Source organism: Mandrillus leucophaeus, unplaced genomic scaffold (assembly GCF_000951045.1).
Source record: "Mandrillus leucophaeus isolate KB7577 unplaced genomic scaffold, Mleu.le_1.0 Scaffold541, whole genome shotgun sequence".
NCBI lineage: Eukaryota > Metazoa > Chordata > Mammalia > Primates > Cercopithecidae > Mandrillus > Mandrillus leucophaeus.
Window position 1 is genome coordinate 342,833 of NW_012105820.1, and position 12,565 is coordinate 355,397.

General features: G+C 47.1%; 1 protein-coding gene across 1 annotated transcript in view; it reads left to right on the top strand.

Annotated features, from left to right (window-relative positions):
• KIAA0100 (KIAA0100 ortholog) overlaps nucleotides 1–12,565 on the top strand; it is a 59,845-nt gene that overhangs the window by 17,933 nt on the left and 29,347 nt on the right. Inside the window, exons 4-22 of the mRNA XM_011997552.1 lie at nucleotides 733–862; nucleotides 1,265–1,314; nucleotides 1,615–1,762; nucleotides 1,942–2,060; nucleotides 2,279–2,339; nucleotides 2,535–2,724; nucleotides 3,920–4,043; nucleotides 4,582–4,706; nucleotides 4,965–5,032; nucleotides 5,147–5,292; nucleotides 5,993–6,111; nucleotides 6,220–6,383; nucleotides 6,542–6,800; nucleotides 7,770–7,975; nucleotides 9,675–10,767; nucleotides 11,200–11,391; nucleotides 11,535–11,737; nucleotides 11,885–12,003; nucleotides 12,124–12,387. Coding sequence (XP_011852942.1) covers nucleotides 733–862; nucleotides 1,265–1,314; nucleotides 1,615–1,762; nucleotides 1,942–2,060; nucleotides 2,279–2,339; nucleotides 2,535–2,724; nucleotides 3,920–4,043; nucleotides 4,582–4,706; nucleotides 4,965–5,032; nucleotides 5,147–5,292; nucleotides 5,993–6,111; nucleotides 6,220–6,383; nucleotides 6,542–6,800; nucleotides 7,770–7,975; nucleotides 9,675–10,767; nucleotides 11,200–11,391; nucleotides 11,535–11,737; nucleotides 11,885–12,003; nucleotides 12,124–12,387 — 3,780 coding nt within the window. The remainder of the gene's footprint in view (nucleotides 1–732; nucleotides 863–1,264; nucleotides 1,315–1,614; nucleotides 1,763–1,941; nucleotides 2,061–2,278; nucleotides 2,340–2,534; nucleotides 2,725–3,919; nucleotides 4,044–4,581; nucleotides 4,707–4,964; nucleotides 5,033–5,146; nucleotides 5,293–5,992; nucleotides 6,112–6,219; nucleotides 6,384–6,541; nucleotides 6,801–7,769; nucleotides 7,976–9,674; nucleotides 10,768–11,199; nucleotides 11,392–11,534; nucleotides 11,738–11,884; nucleotides 12,004–12,123; nucleotides 12,388–12,565) is intronic.

The window sequence follows — 12,565 nt, forward strand, 5'->3', positions numbered from 1 at the left end:
CTGAGGAGGGGGCGCGCGCCTTACTGAGGCGCGGGAGGCTGAGTGGGTAGGGTCGAGGGAGGGGACGCGCGGCGAGTGGAGGGATCGTGAGGAGGCGCGTGGCCCGAGCTGCCGGGGATGGGCTGCGAGTTGGGGAGACTAAGGAAGCGGGCGGGGCCTGAGGAAATGCTGAGGCCAGGAACTGAATAGGAGTGTGAGGAAGGGGCCTGGTTCAGTGGCCTCCCTTTCCCCCTCCACCCTCCCCTGAAAGTCCTCTTAGCCAAGCGCGAAGGGCACCTGCAGCATCGGTCTGGGGAGAACAGCATTCGAACTGCCGGGTCTGACCTCAAAGTGCCTTCTCGCGGATACCTGTCTGGAGGCTGGGGACAGGAGACAGAGACCGTCTAGGGAGTGTGATGGCACAACTAACAGAGCCGCCTCCGCTTTGACTCCTGCTGGGGCCTTCTCTCTCTTCCTCTAGGATTCCTAACAATTTGAGGGATTTTTTTTTTTTTGTCTCCAACTTAGAGGGTGTAGTTTCTGGTTTCATCTGGGTGGAGGGGTCAGTCGGGAGCTAGGATCTTCATCAGCGTGGCTGAGTGTATATGACAGAGTGGTGCTTTGGAAGAAAGGAGAATTGCTCAGATCCAGTTTCAGGACACGACCTTTTGCAAGGCTTTGTAAGACCAGCAAGGGGTGAGGGGAACCATCATTGGAAGAAGGTTCTATGAATTAACAGGAATTTTTCTGCAGGTGGCTTGTGGTCCGGTTGGCCACCAAGTGGTGTCAGCGGAAGCTGCAGGCGGAGCTAAAGATTGGCTCCTTCCGCTTTTTTTGGATCCAGAATGTCAGTCTTAAGTTTCAGCAACACCAGCAAACAGTGGTGAGTTCTGGGAAACCCTGGATATGTGTAGCGTTGATCCAACTGAATTTAAACTCTTAATTTCCTTTTTTTAAAAAAAGAAATCCTGGTGGCTTTTCTAGTTTATGACAGCCTTACCATTTCTTTGCCAAGATGATCTTAGAGCTAGTTGGAGAATGCTGGGATTGATGCAAATTGTTCAGTTAAAAATGTTTATAGGACACAGAGTGTCCAGGGCACATAACAAAGATACAGAAGAAAGATAACAGGAAATTGAAGAGTTTACTGTTCTAATTTAAGAGGGGATTCAAGGCAACATGCCTATGAAAGAGAAATTCTAATAATCCAGAACCTTTCCTGGCTTGTCAAGCTGCTCGTTGCTTTTCAGCAGCTAGCACACAGCTTTCTCCCTCGCTGTTTTAGGAAATTGATAACCTGTGGATTTCCAGCAAACTCCTTAGCCATGATCTTCCGTGAGTACCCTATATTTTCACTTCTCCCCTAGAGGAGTATTTTGGAGTTGGTGTTTGCAGAGTGAGACTCTTCTACAGAGGCCTCACAATCCAAGGAGGAAGGGAGGTTGTTGCTGAAGTCTTCCTGTTAGCCTGGGTGCCATTATCTTGTGAGACAGATGTTGATAACTGCTATGAAACTGATCTCTGTGATTTGAGCTGTGTTTCTAGGAAGGATGAGAAAGTGCATGTGAGGGTGGGGAGTAGATTGCTATGGGACGGATGGACCTGGTGGCAGTGAGATATTTCTCTTCTGGGCAGACACTATGTGGCATTGTGCTTTGGAGAAGTGCGTATCAGAACGGACCTACAGAAAGTTTCTGGCCTGTCTGCCCCATTCTCCCAGAGTGCTGGGGTGGATCAAAAGGAACTGTCCTTCAGCCCATCCTTATTGAAGATCTTCTGCCAAGTGAGACAACTTCTCCCACTGTCCTGGACTGTACTTTGGCATGGTTGGCTTTGGAGTTATGGGTAGATTTTTCTACTGTTTTTAGGACATAATACTAAGAGCTGCCCCTCTTTCTCATCTGGAAGGGAAGGGCAGTTCCTTAACGTTAATTATTGTTCATCCTTGCTTCTTCCTTCCAGCTATTCTCCATTCATGTAGATGCTATAAACATCATGGTTCTCAAGGTGGATACTTCTGAGTCCTTATGGCATATTCAGATCAGTAGAAGCAGATTTCTTTTGGATAGTGATGGGAAAAGGTAAGCACCGGGGAGCAGAGGATCTAGCCGTCCCATTCTTGCCTTAGAGTTGCTTCAGGGCCTCCTTATCAAGGTTTTAAGTTCTCATTCTGTGCAGTTTGAGGAGATGCTAAGATTAGACATTTCCACTTGCTTTGTCCCTTGTAGCCAACAGAGCTTGACTGGAGGTAAATGGTGAGGAAAGGGGCCAAGTGCTCTTAATTTTTTTCCTTTCCCAGGCTAATCTGTGAGGTGAGCTTATGTAAGATCAACAGCAAAGTTCTAAAGAGTGGTCAGCTGGTAAGTATGCCATGATCATTCAGATGCCTCATTTCCTCCTGAGCATAAAGTGTGAAGGAGCTTAGGGCTTGCATTCTGGGTTCTGTGACCTTAGGGGGTTCCCTCAAGTCAGTACCCAGTGTTCCAGATCACATTTTGACCTAAAACTTCCAAACCTTCTTACATACACACCTTAGAGGCTTGTCATCCCCACAGGAGGACACCTGCCTAGTGGAGCTCTCACTGGCCCTGGACCTGTGTCTAAAGGTGGGCATTAGCAGTCGGCATCTCACGGCTATCACTGTGGATGTGTGGACACTCCATGCTGAGCTGCATGAGGGCCTCTTCCAGAGCCAATTGCTGTGCCAGGGCCCAAGCCTAGCATCTAAGCCTGTTCCCTGTTCAGGTAAAGCCCCAGTCATTGAGCTTCTTAACTGCCTTGTTCTCAGGGATTGTTTTGGAATTAGAAAAAAATAGTGGTCTCACTACTTACTTAGATGTGATTCACTAGTCACCATGAACTTTGACCATAAGGATAGTTAGAGGAAATAGAGCATTTGCTTGTGCTGAGTGGCAGAACTAACATTAAGTGTGCACCTGTCATGAGTTAGGCTTGTACTATGAGTGTTTTTTTTTTTTTCTTTTTAAAAGATGGAGTCTTGCTCTCTCACCAGGCTAGAGTGCAATGACATGATCTCGGCTCACTGCAACCTCTACCTTCCGGGTTCAAGCAATTCTCCTGCCTCAGTCTCCTGAGTAGCTGGGATTACAGGCGCCTGCCACCATGCCTGGCTAATTTTTATATTTTTTAGCGGAGATGGGGTTTCACCGTGTTAGCCAGGATGGTCTCGATCTCCTGACCTCGTGATCCACCCACCTTGGCCTCCCAAAGTGCTGGGATTACAGGCGTGAGCCATCATGCCCGGCCTCGTACTATGTGTTTTATATGCAGTTGACCATTGAACAACACAGGTTTGAGCTGTGTGGATCCACTTATATGTGGATTTTTTTCAATAAATACAGTTGGCTCTCCATATATGTGTATTCTGCATCCACAACCAAATGTGAATGGAAAATGCAATATTTGCAGGATATGAAACTCACTGACGTGGAGGGCTGACTTTTTGTATACACGAGTTCCCATAGGGACGACTGCTGGACTTGAGTATGTGCGGACTTTGGTATCTGCAGGCGGTCCTGGAACCAAAGCTCCAAGGACACCAAGGGATGACTGTATATTCTCTCACTAAATCCTCAGCACTTCACAAATAAGGAAACTGAAGCCTAGGAAGGTTAGCTAGGTAACTTGACTGAAGTCATACAGCTAGTTGGTAGTAAAAATGAGGTTTAAATTGTTTGGCCCTAAGGTCCACATTCTTTTCATTTACCAACCAGCTCCTTGTACTCCTTAAATTTTTAGAGACTGGAGAAGTACAGCAGGTGCCTGGATCTCTGGGGCATTCGCCTTGTGGTCCATCCAGCTTAGGCATTTGCTTAGCCTATTGTATGTGGGAGGATTTGGCCATAGAGGCCAGGGCATTTTGGGAGAATTGAGAGTGTTAAGAATTGATGGTTCTCGTGTTATTCATTCGTATTTTCAGAGGTGACAGAGAACTTGGTTGAGCCAACTCTGCCTGGCCTGTTCCTCCTTCAGCAGCTGCCAGACCAGGTCAAGGTTAAGATGGAGAACACAAGCGTGGTATTGTCCATGAATAGTCAAAAGAGGTGAGGTCTCTCCTGACACAGAAGATGGGAAAGTGATAGTGGGAGCTGTATGATGGTATCTCTGTAACCAGCCTAGTAGTTGCTGAGGTTGTCTATGGGGAGAAAGGAAGTAGAAATGGTTACATCCATGTAGTGTGGGAAGAATAAAAAAAAAAAATTATTACCAGTTTTGAGATGGAGTCTTGCCCTGTTGCCCAGGCCTGAGTACAGTGGTCCAATCTTGGCTCACTGCAACCTGCGCCTCCCAGGTTCAAGCGATTCTCCTGCCTCAGCCTTCCAAGTAGCTGGGACTATAGGCGCGTGCCACCACGTCCGGCTAATTTTTTGTGTTTTTAGTAGAGGTGGGGTTTCACTGTGTTGGCCAGGATGGTCTCGGTCTGCTGACCTCGTGATCCCCCTGCCTTGGCCTCCCGAAGTGCTGGGATTATAGGCGTGAACCACTGCACCGGCCAAAAAATAATTGTTTTTAAAAAATAAAAATAAAATAAGTAGGAATGGCATTCCACATCTTCCTGAGCCAGAATCTTTCTTGGTCCAGGCACCTGACTTGGACTCTGAAGCTGCTGCAGTTTCTGTACCACCGTGATGAGGATCAGCTGCCCCTTCGAAGCTTCACAGCAAACTCCGATATGGCACAGATGAGCACTGAACTCCTGCTGGAAGGTTCATGGGTTGGGGTACTGGTACTGAGCGACAATGGGAGGACTAGATACTCTCTTTGCTCATGCCCCATGCGGAGTCCTTAATCTAATCTCAGTGTAACTGGGGAGCAGGAGGAGGGAACATACTGAGAGGAAATAGCCCCAGCTCACAAGTTTTGATGACAGTCTGTTTATCCCTTTGCAGGCTTCTGACCCTCTCCCAGTTTTACCTCTTGCCCTTCCAGTGCTCTCCTCTGATCTGTCCTCTGGCCTCTTACAGATGGGTTGTTGCTGTCCCAGAGTCGCCAGCGCATTGTCTGCCTCAGCTCCCTCAAGGCTAGTGTGCAGGTGTGATGATTGTGGTACCAGGAATTGTTCCTTTCTCTGCTTTCCCGCTACATTATTTCATTATGAGTTTGTGAAATAAAACCCAAGCCCACAGTTCTGGTCTTCTTATTTCAGGTGACCACCATTGACCTCTCAGCCTCCCTAGTTCTGAACACTTGCATCATTCACTACCGGCACCAGGAATTCTCTCACTGGCTGCACCTGCTAGCACTGGAAACCCAAGGGTCTAGTTCACCTGTTCTTAAGCAAAGGAAAAAAAGGTCAGTCTGATCTTTTTCAGCCACCATCTTATCATTTGGATTCTCTGGGATTCTTTTGGTCCAAAGTGGCATCTTGTGTTAAATATGTATTTGGTGGTTTGACCTCCTCAAATCTGAGTCTCAACAGCAATCCTGTTTTATGTATCTTTCCTATTAGACTAGACTCCTTGATGGCAGAATGTTGTCCTCTTTGTTTTTATGTCCTTGGTGCTTAGCATAGTGTTTTATACAAAATAAATGTTTGTTGAACTGAACTTAAATGATAAGGAATGTCTTTGTCTTGCCTGCCTTAGATTGTAAGGTGGCAGTCATGTCTTTGTGTAGTGCTTCTATTGTGCATGTCTTTGTGTAGTGCTTCTATTGTGCTGCACAGAGAACTTAAGGTTATGGTTTAGAAGTGATGCTTCTTGGTTATTTTAGGTTCAAGCATGTGATATTGCTGGTGTTCATTGTATTTGGCCTATGAAAATGACAATTTTATGTGAGTCAACCTAATATCTTTCTGGAGTTCCTGCAGATTACCGTTAAGACTAGCAATAAACTGATGAGTTCAGCCTTTTATCTTCTAGGTGTATCCCATCCTAAGAATCACAATAAAACTCTAAATTCTCACTCTGATTTTAAGAGCTTCAGAAACTGTTCCATGATAGGAAGCTGCAGTTCTTTTCTTACCAAATAATGATGTTTTGTCCCTATGCAGAACCTTCCCCCAAATCCTGGCTCCCATCATCTTTAGCACCTCCATCTCCAATGTCAACATTTCCATTCAACTTGGAGATACACCGCCTTTTGCCTTGGGATTCAATTCTGTCTCTCTGGGTAAGGCTCTCAGATGGAAGAGGAACAAGAATCTGTCCATTAATGGAGCTAGGTCCAATTCATGGCCACAGTGGTTCCATGCAATCCCTCTTTCTCACTATTGTTCAGATTACCAGCACCTCAGGCCACAAAGCATCCATCAGCGGGGTGTCCTGACTGTAGACCACCTCTGCTGGCGTGTGGGCAGTGACTCCCACATTCAGCGGGCACCACACCCACCCAATATGCATGTTTGGGGTGAGGCGCTTGTTCTGGACTCCTTCACGCTACAGGTAGGTGGGGGCTTTGGTGAATAGGGGCCTGCACAGCTTTCCTCATCCTGTCATGCATCAGAGCACTGAGCATCCTTTTGGCAGCAGGAAGTGCATTAAGGAATTATAAAACTGTGCACCTCCATACTTCTAATGGAATCCGTCTGCTGCTTCTCTAGGGTAGCTATAACCAGCCTCTGGGCCTGTCCAGCACCCAGTCAGATACCCTCTTTCTTGATTGTACCATTCGAGGACTTCAGGTGGAAGCATCAGATACCTGTGCCCAGTGTCTGTCTCGTATCTTATCCCTGATGGGTCCACAATCTGGGAAGTCAGCTGTCTCTAGGCACTCTTCATTTGGGGAATCTGTGTCATTACTGTGGAAAGTGGACTTGAAGGTCGAAGACATGAATTTGTTCACCCTTTCTGCCTTGGTTGGTAAGTGGGACAAGGAGTCTATGCTGAAGTGTGCTACTTGGGAGACTGAGGCAGGAGAATCACTTCAACCTGGGAGGCAGAGTTTGCAGTGAGCTGAGATGGTGTCACTGCACTCTATCCTGGGCAAAAGAGCGAGACTCTGTCTCCAAAAAATAAAATAATATAAGTAAATAAATATACTGAAGTGTGTAGTGTGTAACCTAAGCAGATTATATTGGTTTAGTCTGCTCTTTCTCATTTGATGAAGCTGCTGAGCTGGAATTTTTCTTTTTCTTTTTTTTTTTTTTTGGAGACAGACTCTCCCTCTGTAGCCCAGGCTGGAGTGCAGTGGCGCCATCTCGGCTCACTGCAAGCTCCGCCTCCTGGGTTCACGCCATTCTCCTGCCTCAGCCTCCTGAGTAGCTGGGACTACAGGCGCCCGCCACCACGCCCGGCTAATTTTTTGTATTTTTAGTAGAGACGGGGTTTCACTGTGGTCTCGATCTCCTGACCTCGTGATCCGCCCACCTCAGCCTCCCAAAGTGCTGGGACTACAAGCATGAGCCACCGCGCTCGGCCTGGAATTTTTCTAAATTAGAGGCATGAGATGCTTGAAAGTCTTGCATAAATATCAGGCTTCTTGATATTTCTTAAGGGCTTATGAAAGGCAAGTACTAAGCAAGACATAAAAAGACAACCTTAATCTAGTCAAGAGAGATCCATATAGCTTTTTATTTCCTTGTGTGTTTAGTTCTAGAGAGTAAATGGTATGTCTCTGTGCAATTTGTAGGAGTTAAGGAACAACTTTGGCTCTGCCAAATCCAGTTAGGTTAAGGGAGGAAAGGGAAAGTTTCCTTAAAACCTAAGGAATGAACTTAGGGAGGCATGAGGAATAAAGATAATTAAGGGAATAAGTGAGAAAGGCGAGTGAGGACTTTTGTTGCCCTTTGAGAGCTGGGAACCAAGGCTGACATGGTTTCTTGTTATTAGGTGCTTCAGAGGTACGACTGGACACCCTGACTATCCTGGGCAGTGCAGAGACCTCCACTGTGGGAATTCAAGGACTTGTGTTAGCGCTGGTGAAATCAGTCACAGAAAAGATGCAACCCTGTTGCAAGGCCCCTGACATCCCTACCCCAGTGCTCAGCCTTTCCATGATCTCCATCACCTATCACAGCAGCATCCGCTCTCTGGAGGTAATGTTCCTGTGGAGAGGTGGGGCCAGGCTGGTTTTTCCCTCAGCTTAGACCCTTTCTCTGTCTTTTTTTTTTTTTTTCTTGTCTTTTCCCAAAACAGAGTCTCACATGTTGCCCAGACTGGTCTTAAACTGCTGGGCTCAAACAATCCTCCTATCTTGGCCTTCGAAAGTGCTGGGATTACAGGTGTGAGCCACCATGCCCAGCCTCTCTTTTTAACTCATGTTGTGAAACTGGTTTCATGAGAAGTATGACACCTGATTTTGTTTATTTTTTCTAACTCTTATGTTTTTAACTTTTTGTGGAATTTAAAATACATGCAAAACTAGAGAGAATATATAAGCTTTGTATACCAAGGTTCAATAATTACCAATTCATGACCAATTTCTTTTAATTATACTCCCACCAATTTCCCCTGCCTCAAGGCTCTGGGATTATTTTGAAGTAGGTAAGTAGGTATCAGACATACATAATTTCCACTATAAATGTTTCACTATGCATCTCTGAAAAATAAGGGGCTTTTTAAAAATAATGACCTGGTGTCATTTTGCTGAAGTCCTCAGCCCATCAAAAGACTGGAAGGAGTCAGACGATAGAGGCAGTGGCAGGTTTTGAGAGGCTTTCCAGTATCTTTATCCTCAGGGTAACAGATGGACATGGGACCCTCTTAGGAGGAGGGTGGGCGTTTTCCTCTTTGTCAGACTTCACCTTTGGAAACGGAAGAGTTTCCTTTTTAGAGACTAGAACTTGAGAATTTTCTGTCCTGGAATTTTACTTTTCTCTGTCCACTTAGCTATTCAGAACTGACTTTGTTTTTATTTTTAATTTTTATTTACTTATTTTTTCTTGAGATGGAGTTTCGCTGTGTTGCCCAGGCTGGAGTGCAGTGGCGCAATCTCAGCTCACTGCAAGCTCCGCCTCCCGGGTTCACGCCATTCTCCTGCCTCAGCCTCCCGAGCAGCTGGGACTACAGGCGCCCGCCACCACGCCCGGCTAATTTTTTGTATTTTTTTAGTAGAGACGGGGTTTCACCATGTTAGCCAGGATAGTCTCGATCTTCAGACCTCATGATCCACCCGCCTCAGCCTCCCAAAGTGCTGGGATTACAGGCGTGAGCCACTGCGCCCGGCCCCTGACTTTGTTTTTCAAGCTGACAAAGACACTACTCCCTCCTTGACGCATACTTTTACATAAGTCAGCTGCCATATTGACTTGTGTGCTCAGTACTTTATTATGCTATATTTTGAGAATTAAATTGATGCAATCAATTCATGAAACATTTTCAAGTTGACTGTTGCAGTGGTTACTAGACAATGTAGTTGCCGATAGAAAGGTAACTCATAAGCAGAAACATGAAGGCAGATGATAATATTATTGAGTACCTGCTGTCTATACTGAGTGTACTATGGTAGATACCAAAGAATGAAAACACATGGTCCCTATTTTCAGACAATTTAGAATCCAGTTGAGGAGAACTTGAAAAGTGTAAGTGCTCTTAAATGTAAGACACTAACAACTGTTAGCTCAGCACGTTAGTGCTAACAGGAACAAAGCAAGGCAGTAATTAATGTGGTTACTCAGGAACAACTTCTGGGTGGAGATGGTTCTTGAGCCAGGTATGCATGTGTCATAATCTTTTGCCATCTCTACTGTTTTATGACATGGTAATTGACAGATCCTTTTCTTCTGCTCCCTAAAGGTTCAGTGTGGTGCAGGGCTGACCTTACTTTGGAGTCCCCCAGATCACATGTACCTGTACCAGCATATCCTGGCCACTCTACAGTGCCGAGACCTACTAAGAGCCACTGTGTTTCCTGAGACTGTACCATCCCTTGCATTAGAGACTTCAGGAACCATTTCTGAGCTAGAAGGCCGTGCCCCTGAACCATTACCCCCAAAGCGGCTGCTAAACCTAACCCTGGAGGTGAGCACAGCCAAACTCACAGCTTTTGTAGCTGAGGATAAGTTCATTACCCTGGCTGCAGAGAGTGTGTCACTGAGCCGGCATGGAGGTTCCTTGCAGGCATACTGTCCTGAGCTGGCAGCTGGCTTTGATGGCAATAGTATCTTCAACTTCAAGGAGGTGGAGGTGCAGCTGCTGCCTGAGCTGGAAGAGATGATCCTCCACCGGAACCCCTTCCCTGCGCTGCAGACCCTCCGGAACCGTGTTTGGCTTCTCTCCCTCGGCTCAGTCTCAGTGGAGTTTCCTTATCAGTATGACTTTTCTCGAACTCTAGATGAGGCTGTGGGAGTTCAGAAGTGGCTGAAGGGACTGCATCGAGGGACTCATGCTTGGGCCTCTCCAGGCCCTGTCCCGCTCCCACCTGATCTACTCTTAAAGGTTCAGCACTTCTCATGGGTTTTCTTGGATGATATTTTTGAGGTGAAACTTCATGATAACTATGAGCTGATGAAGGATGAAAGTAAGGAGAGTGCCAAAAGACTGCAGCTACTGGATGCCAAAGTGGCCGCCCTTCGGAAGCAGCATGGGGAGTTATTGCCTGCCCGCAAAATTGAGGAGCTCTATGCCTCTTTGGAACGCAAAAACATTGAAATCTACATCCAGCGTTCCCGTCGTCTCTATGGCAACACACCCATGCGCCGGGCACTGCTCACTTGGAGCTTAGCAGGGCTAGAGCTGGTAGCTCTGGCAGATGCCTCTTTCCACGGTCCTGAGCATGTGGTAGAACAGGTTCAAGAGCTTGATCCAGGCAGCCCTTTTCCCCCTGAGGGAGTAGATCTTGTCATTCAGTGGTGTCGAATGCTCAAGTGCAATGTCAAGACCTTTCTGGGTAAGTAGTGTTTCCCTTATTTGCAGACACCGTGTTTGCCTGCTCAGCTCTAGGGAGCTCTCTGAGTGATTTCAGACAAACTAGGTTATATGGTTATATTGGGAACTGTGCTGTTTTGGATGGGTGGAGTGGGATGGGTGGGCTTCCCTTCCCTTTCTTTGTTCCTAAATTTCACTCTGAAATTGCTTGGCTAACATAAAGGGAAAGCTAACACAGTTATCTTTAAGATTATTGTCTCTTGGATCTCAGTGCTATGCCCTTAACCTTCTGCTCCAGGGTTACTGTCATTTTTCAGCTTGCTGTCAACTGCCTGCCCTTGTTCCCTCAATTGACTTCGTAAATATAGATGGGTAAAATAGTGGTGAGGAAAAAGGCCCAAGAGTGCTCAGACTGCCCCTGAGTAGCCAGTGTGTACCCTTCCTCTGGTAACAGTTCGGATCAGAGACTATCCACGGTACCTGTTTGAGATCCGTGACTGGCGGCTGATGGGTCGACTTGTGGGCACCGAGCAGAGTGGTCAGCCTTGCTCCCGTCGGCGTCAGATCTTGCACTTGGGGCTTCCGTGGGGTAACGTGGCAGTGGAGAGGAACATGCCCCCACTCAAATTCTACCATGACTTCCACTGTGAGTAGAGATGGGGCAGTTGGTTTGGCTGAGGGACATTTGTGATGGGTGAAATAGGAGATGAGCTGAGGCCCTTCTGGAGTGAAGAAGGAAGAGAAGGGTAATGTTGTGAACAAGTTATAGCCTTTGTTCCTCTACCCCAGCGGAAATATTCCAGTACACAGTGGTATGGGGCCCATGCTGGGATCCAGCCTGGACACTGATTGGCCAGTGTGTGGACCTCTTGACCAAGCCCTCAGCTGACCCCAGCCCACCTTTGCCCTGGTGGGACAAGAGCCGTCTTTTGTTCCATGGAGACTGGCACATGGACATTGAACAGGCGAACCTGCACCAGCTGGCCACTGAGGTAAGGGGTGTCTTGATACTTTTTTCCTATCAGGATAATATGGTTGAGGCCTGTATAGCACATGTGGGAAGAGAGAAAGGTGCTGATATGGGAGATGAGGATGGTTTTCTTACCTATATCTCACCAAGTTCTTGGGGGTGATCATAGGATCCATACAACACAACTGAAAATATGCACTGGGAGTGGAGCCACCTGTCTTTTCATTGGAAACCTGGTCAGTTTGTGTTCAAGGGTGACTTGGATATCAACGTGAGAACAGCCTCTAAGTGAGTAGAGTGAAGGGAGGGTCCTCCATGGGGTGAGGGACTAAGGTTGGAGGGAGGGGGAAGAGCCAAGGGGAAGTGAGTGACCAGGGCACTGAGGGCTGGGGCTCCATTGTGAGGCAGGTATGACGACTGCTGCTTCCTTCACCTGCCTGACCTCTGCATGACACTGGACCTGCAGTGGCTGTGCCATGGGAACCCCCATGATCACCATAGTGTCACTCTGCGGGCCCCAGAGTTCCTGCCTGAGGTGCCCTTGGGCCAGCTTCATGACTCCTACCGGGCCTTTCGCTCGGAGAACCTCAATCTCTCCATCAAGATGGATCTGACTCGGCACAGTGGAAGTGAGGCTTGGGCCTGGGGTAGTGGGGAGGAAGGGCTGGGAGGGCAGGCATGGACACTGGGGACTTTAGCTTGACCCTCTGGGTAGGGGAGGGGAGAAGGGCAAGAGAGAATCTAGGTTAGGACCCTTTTTTTTTTTTTTTTTTTTTTTGCGGGGAAAGTGTTGGTGTCTTAGACCTTTTTGGCTGCTATAATAATAATACCACAAGTTTGGTAGCTTATA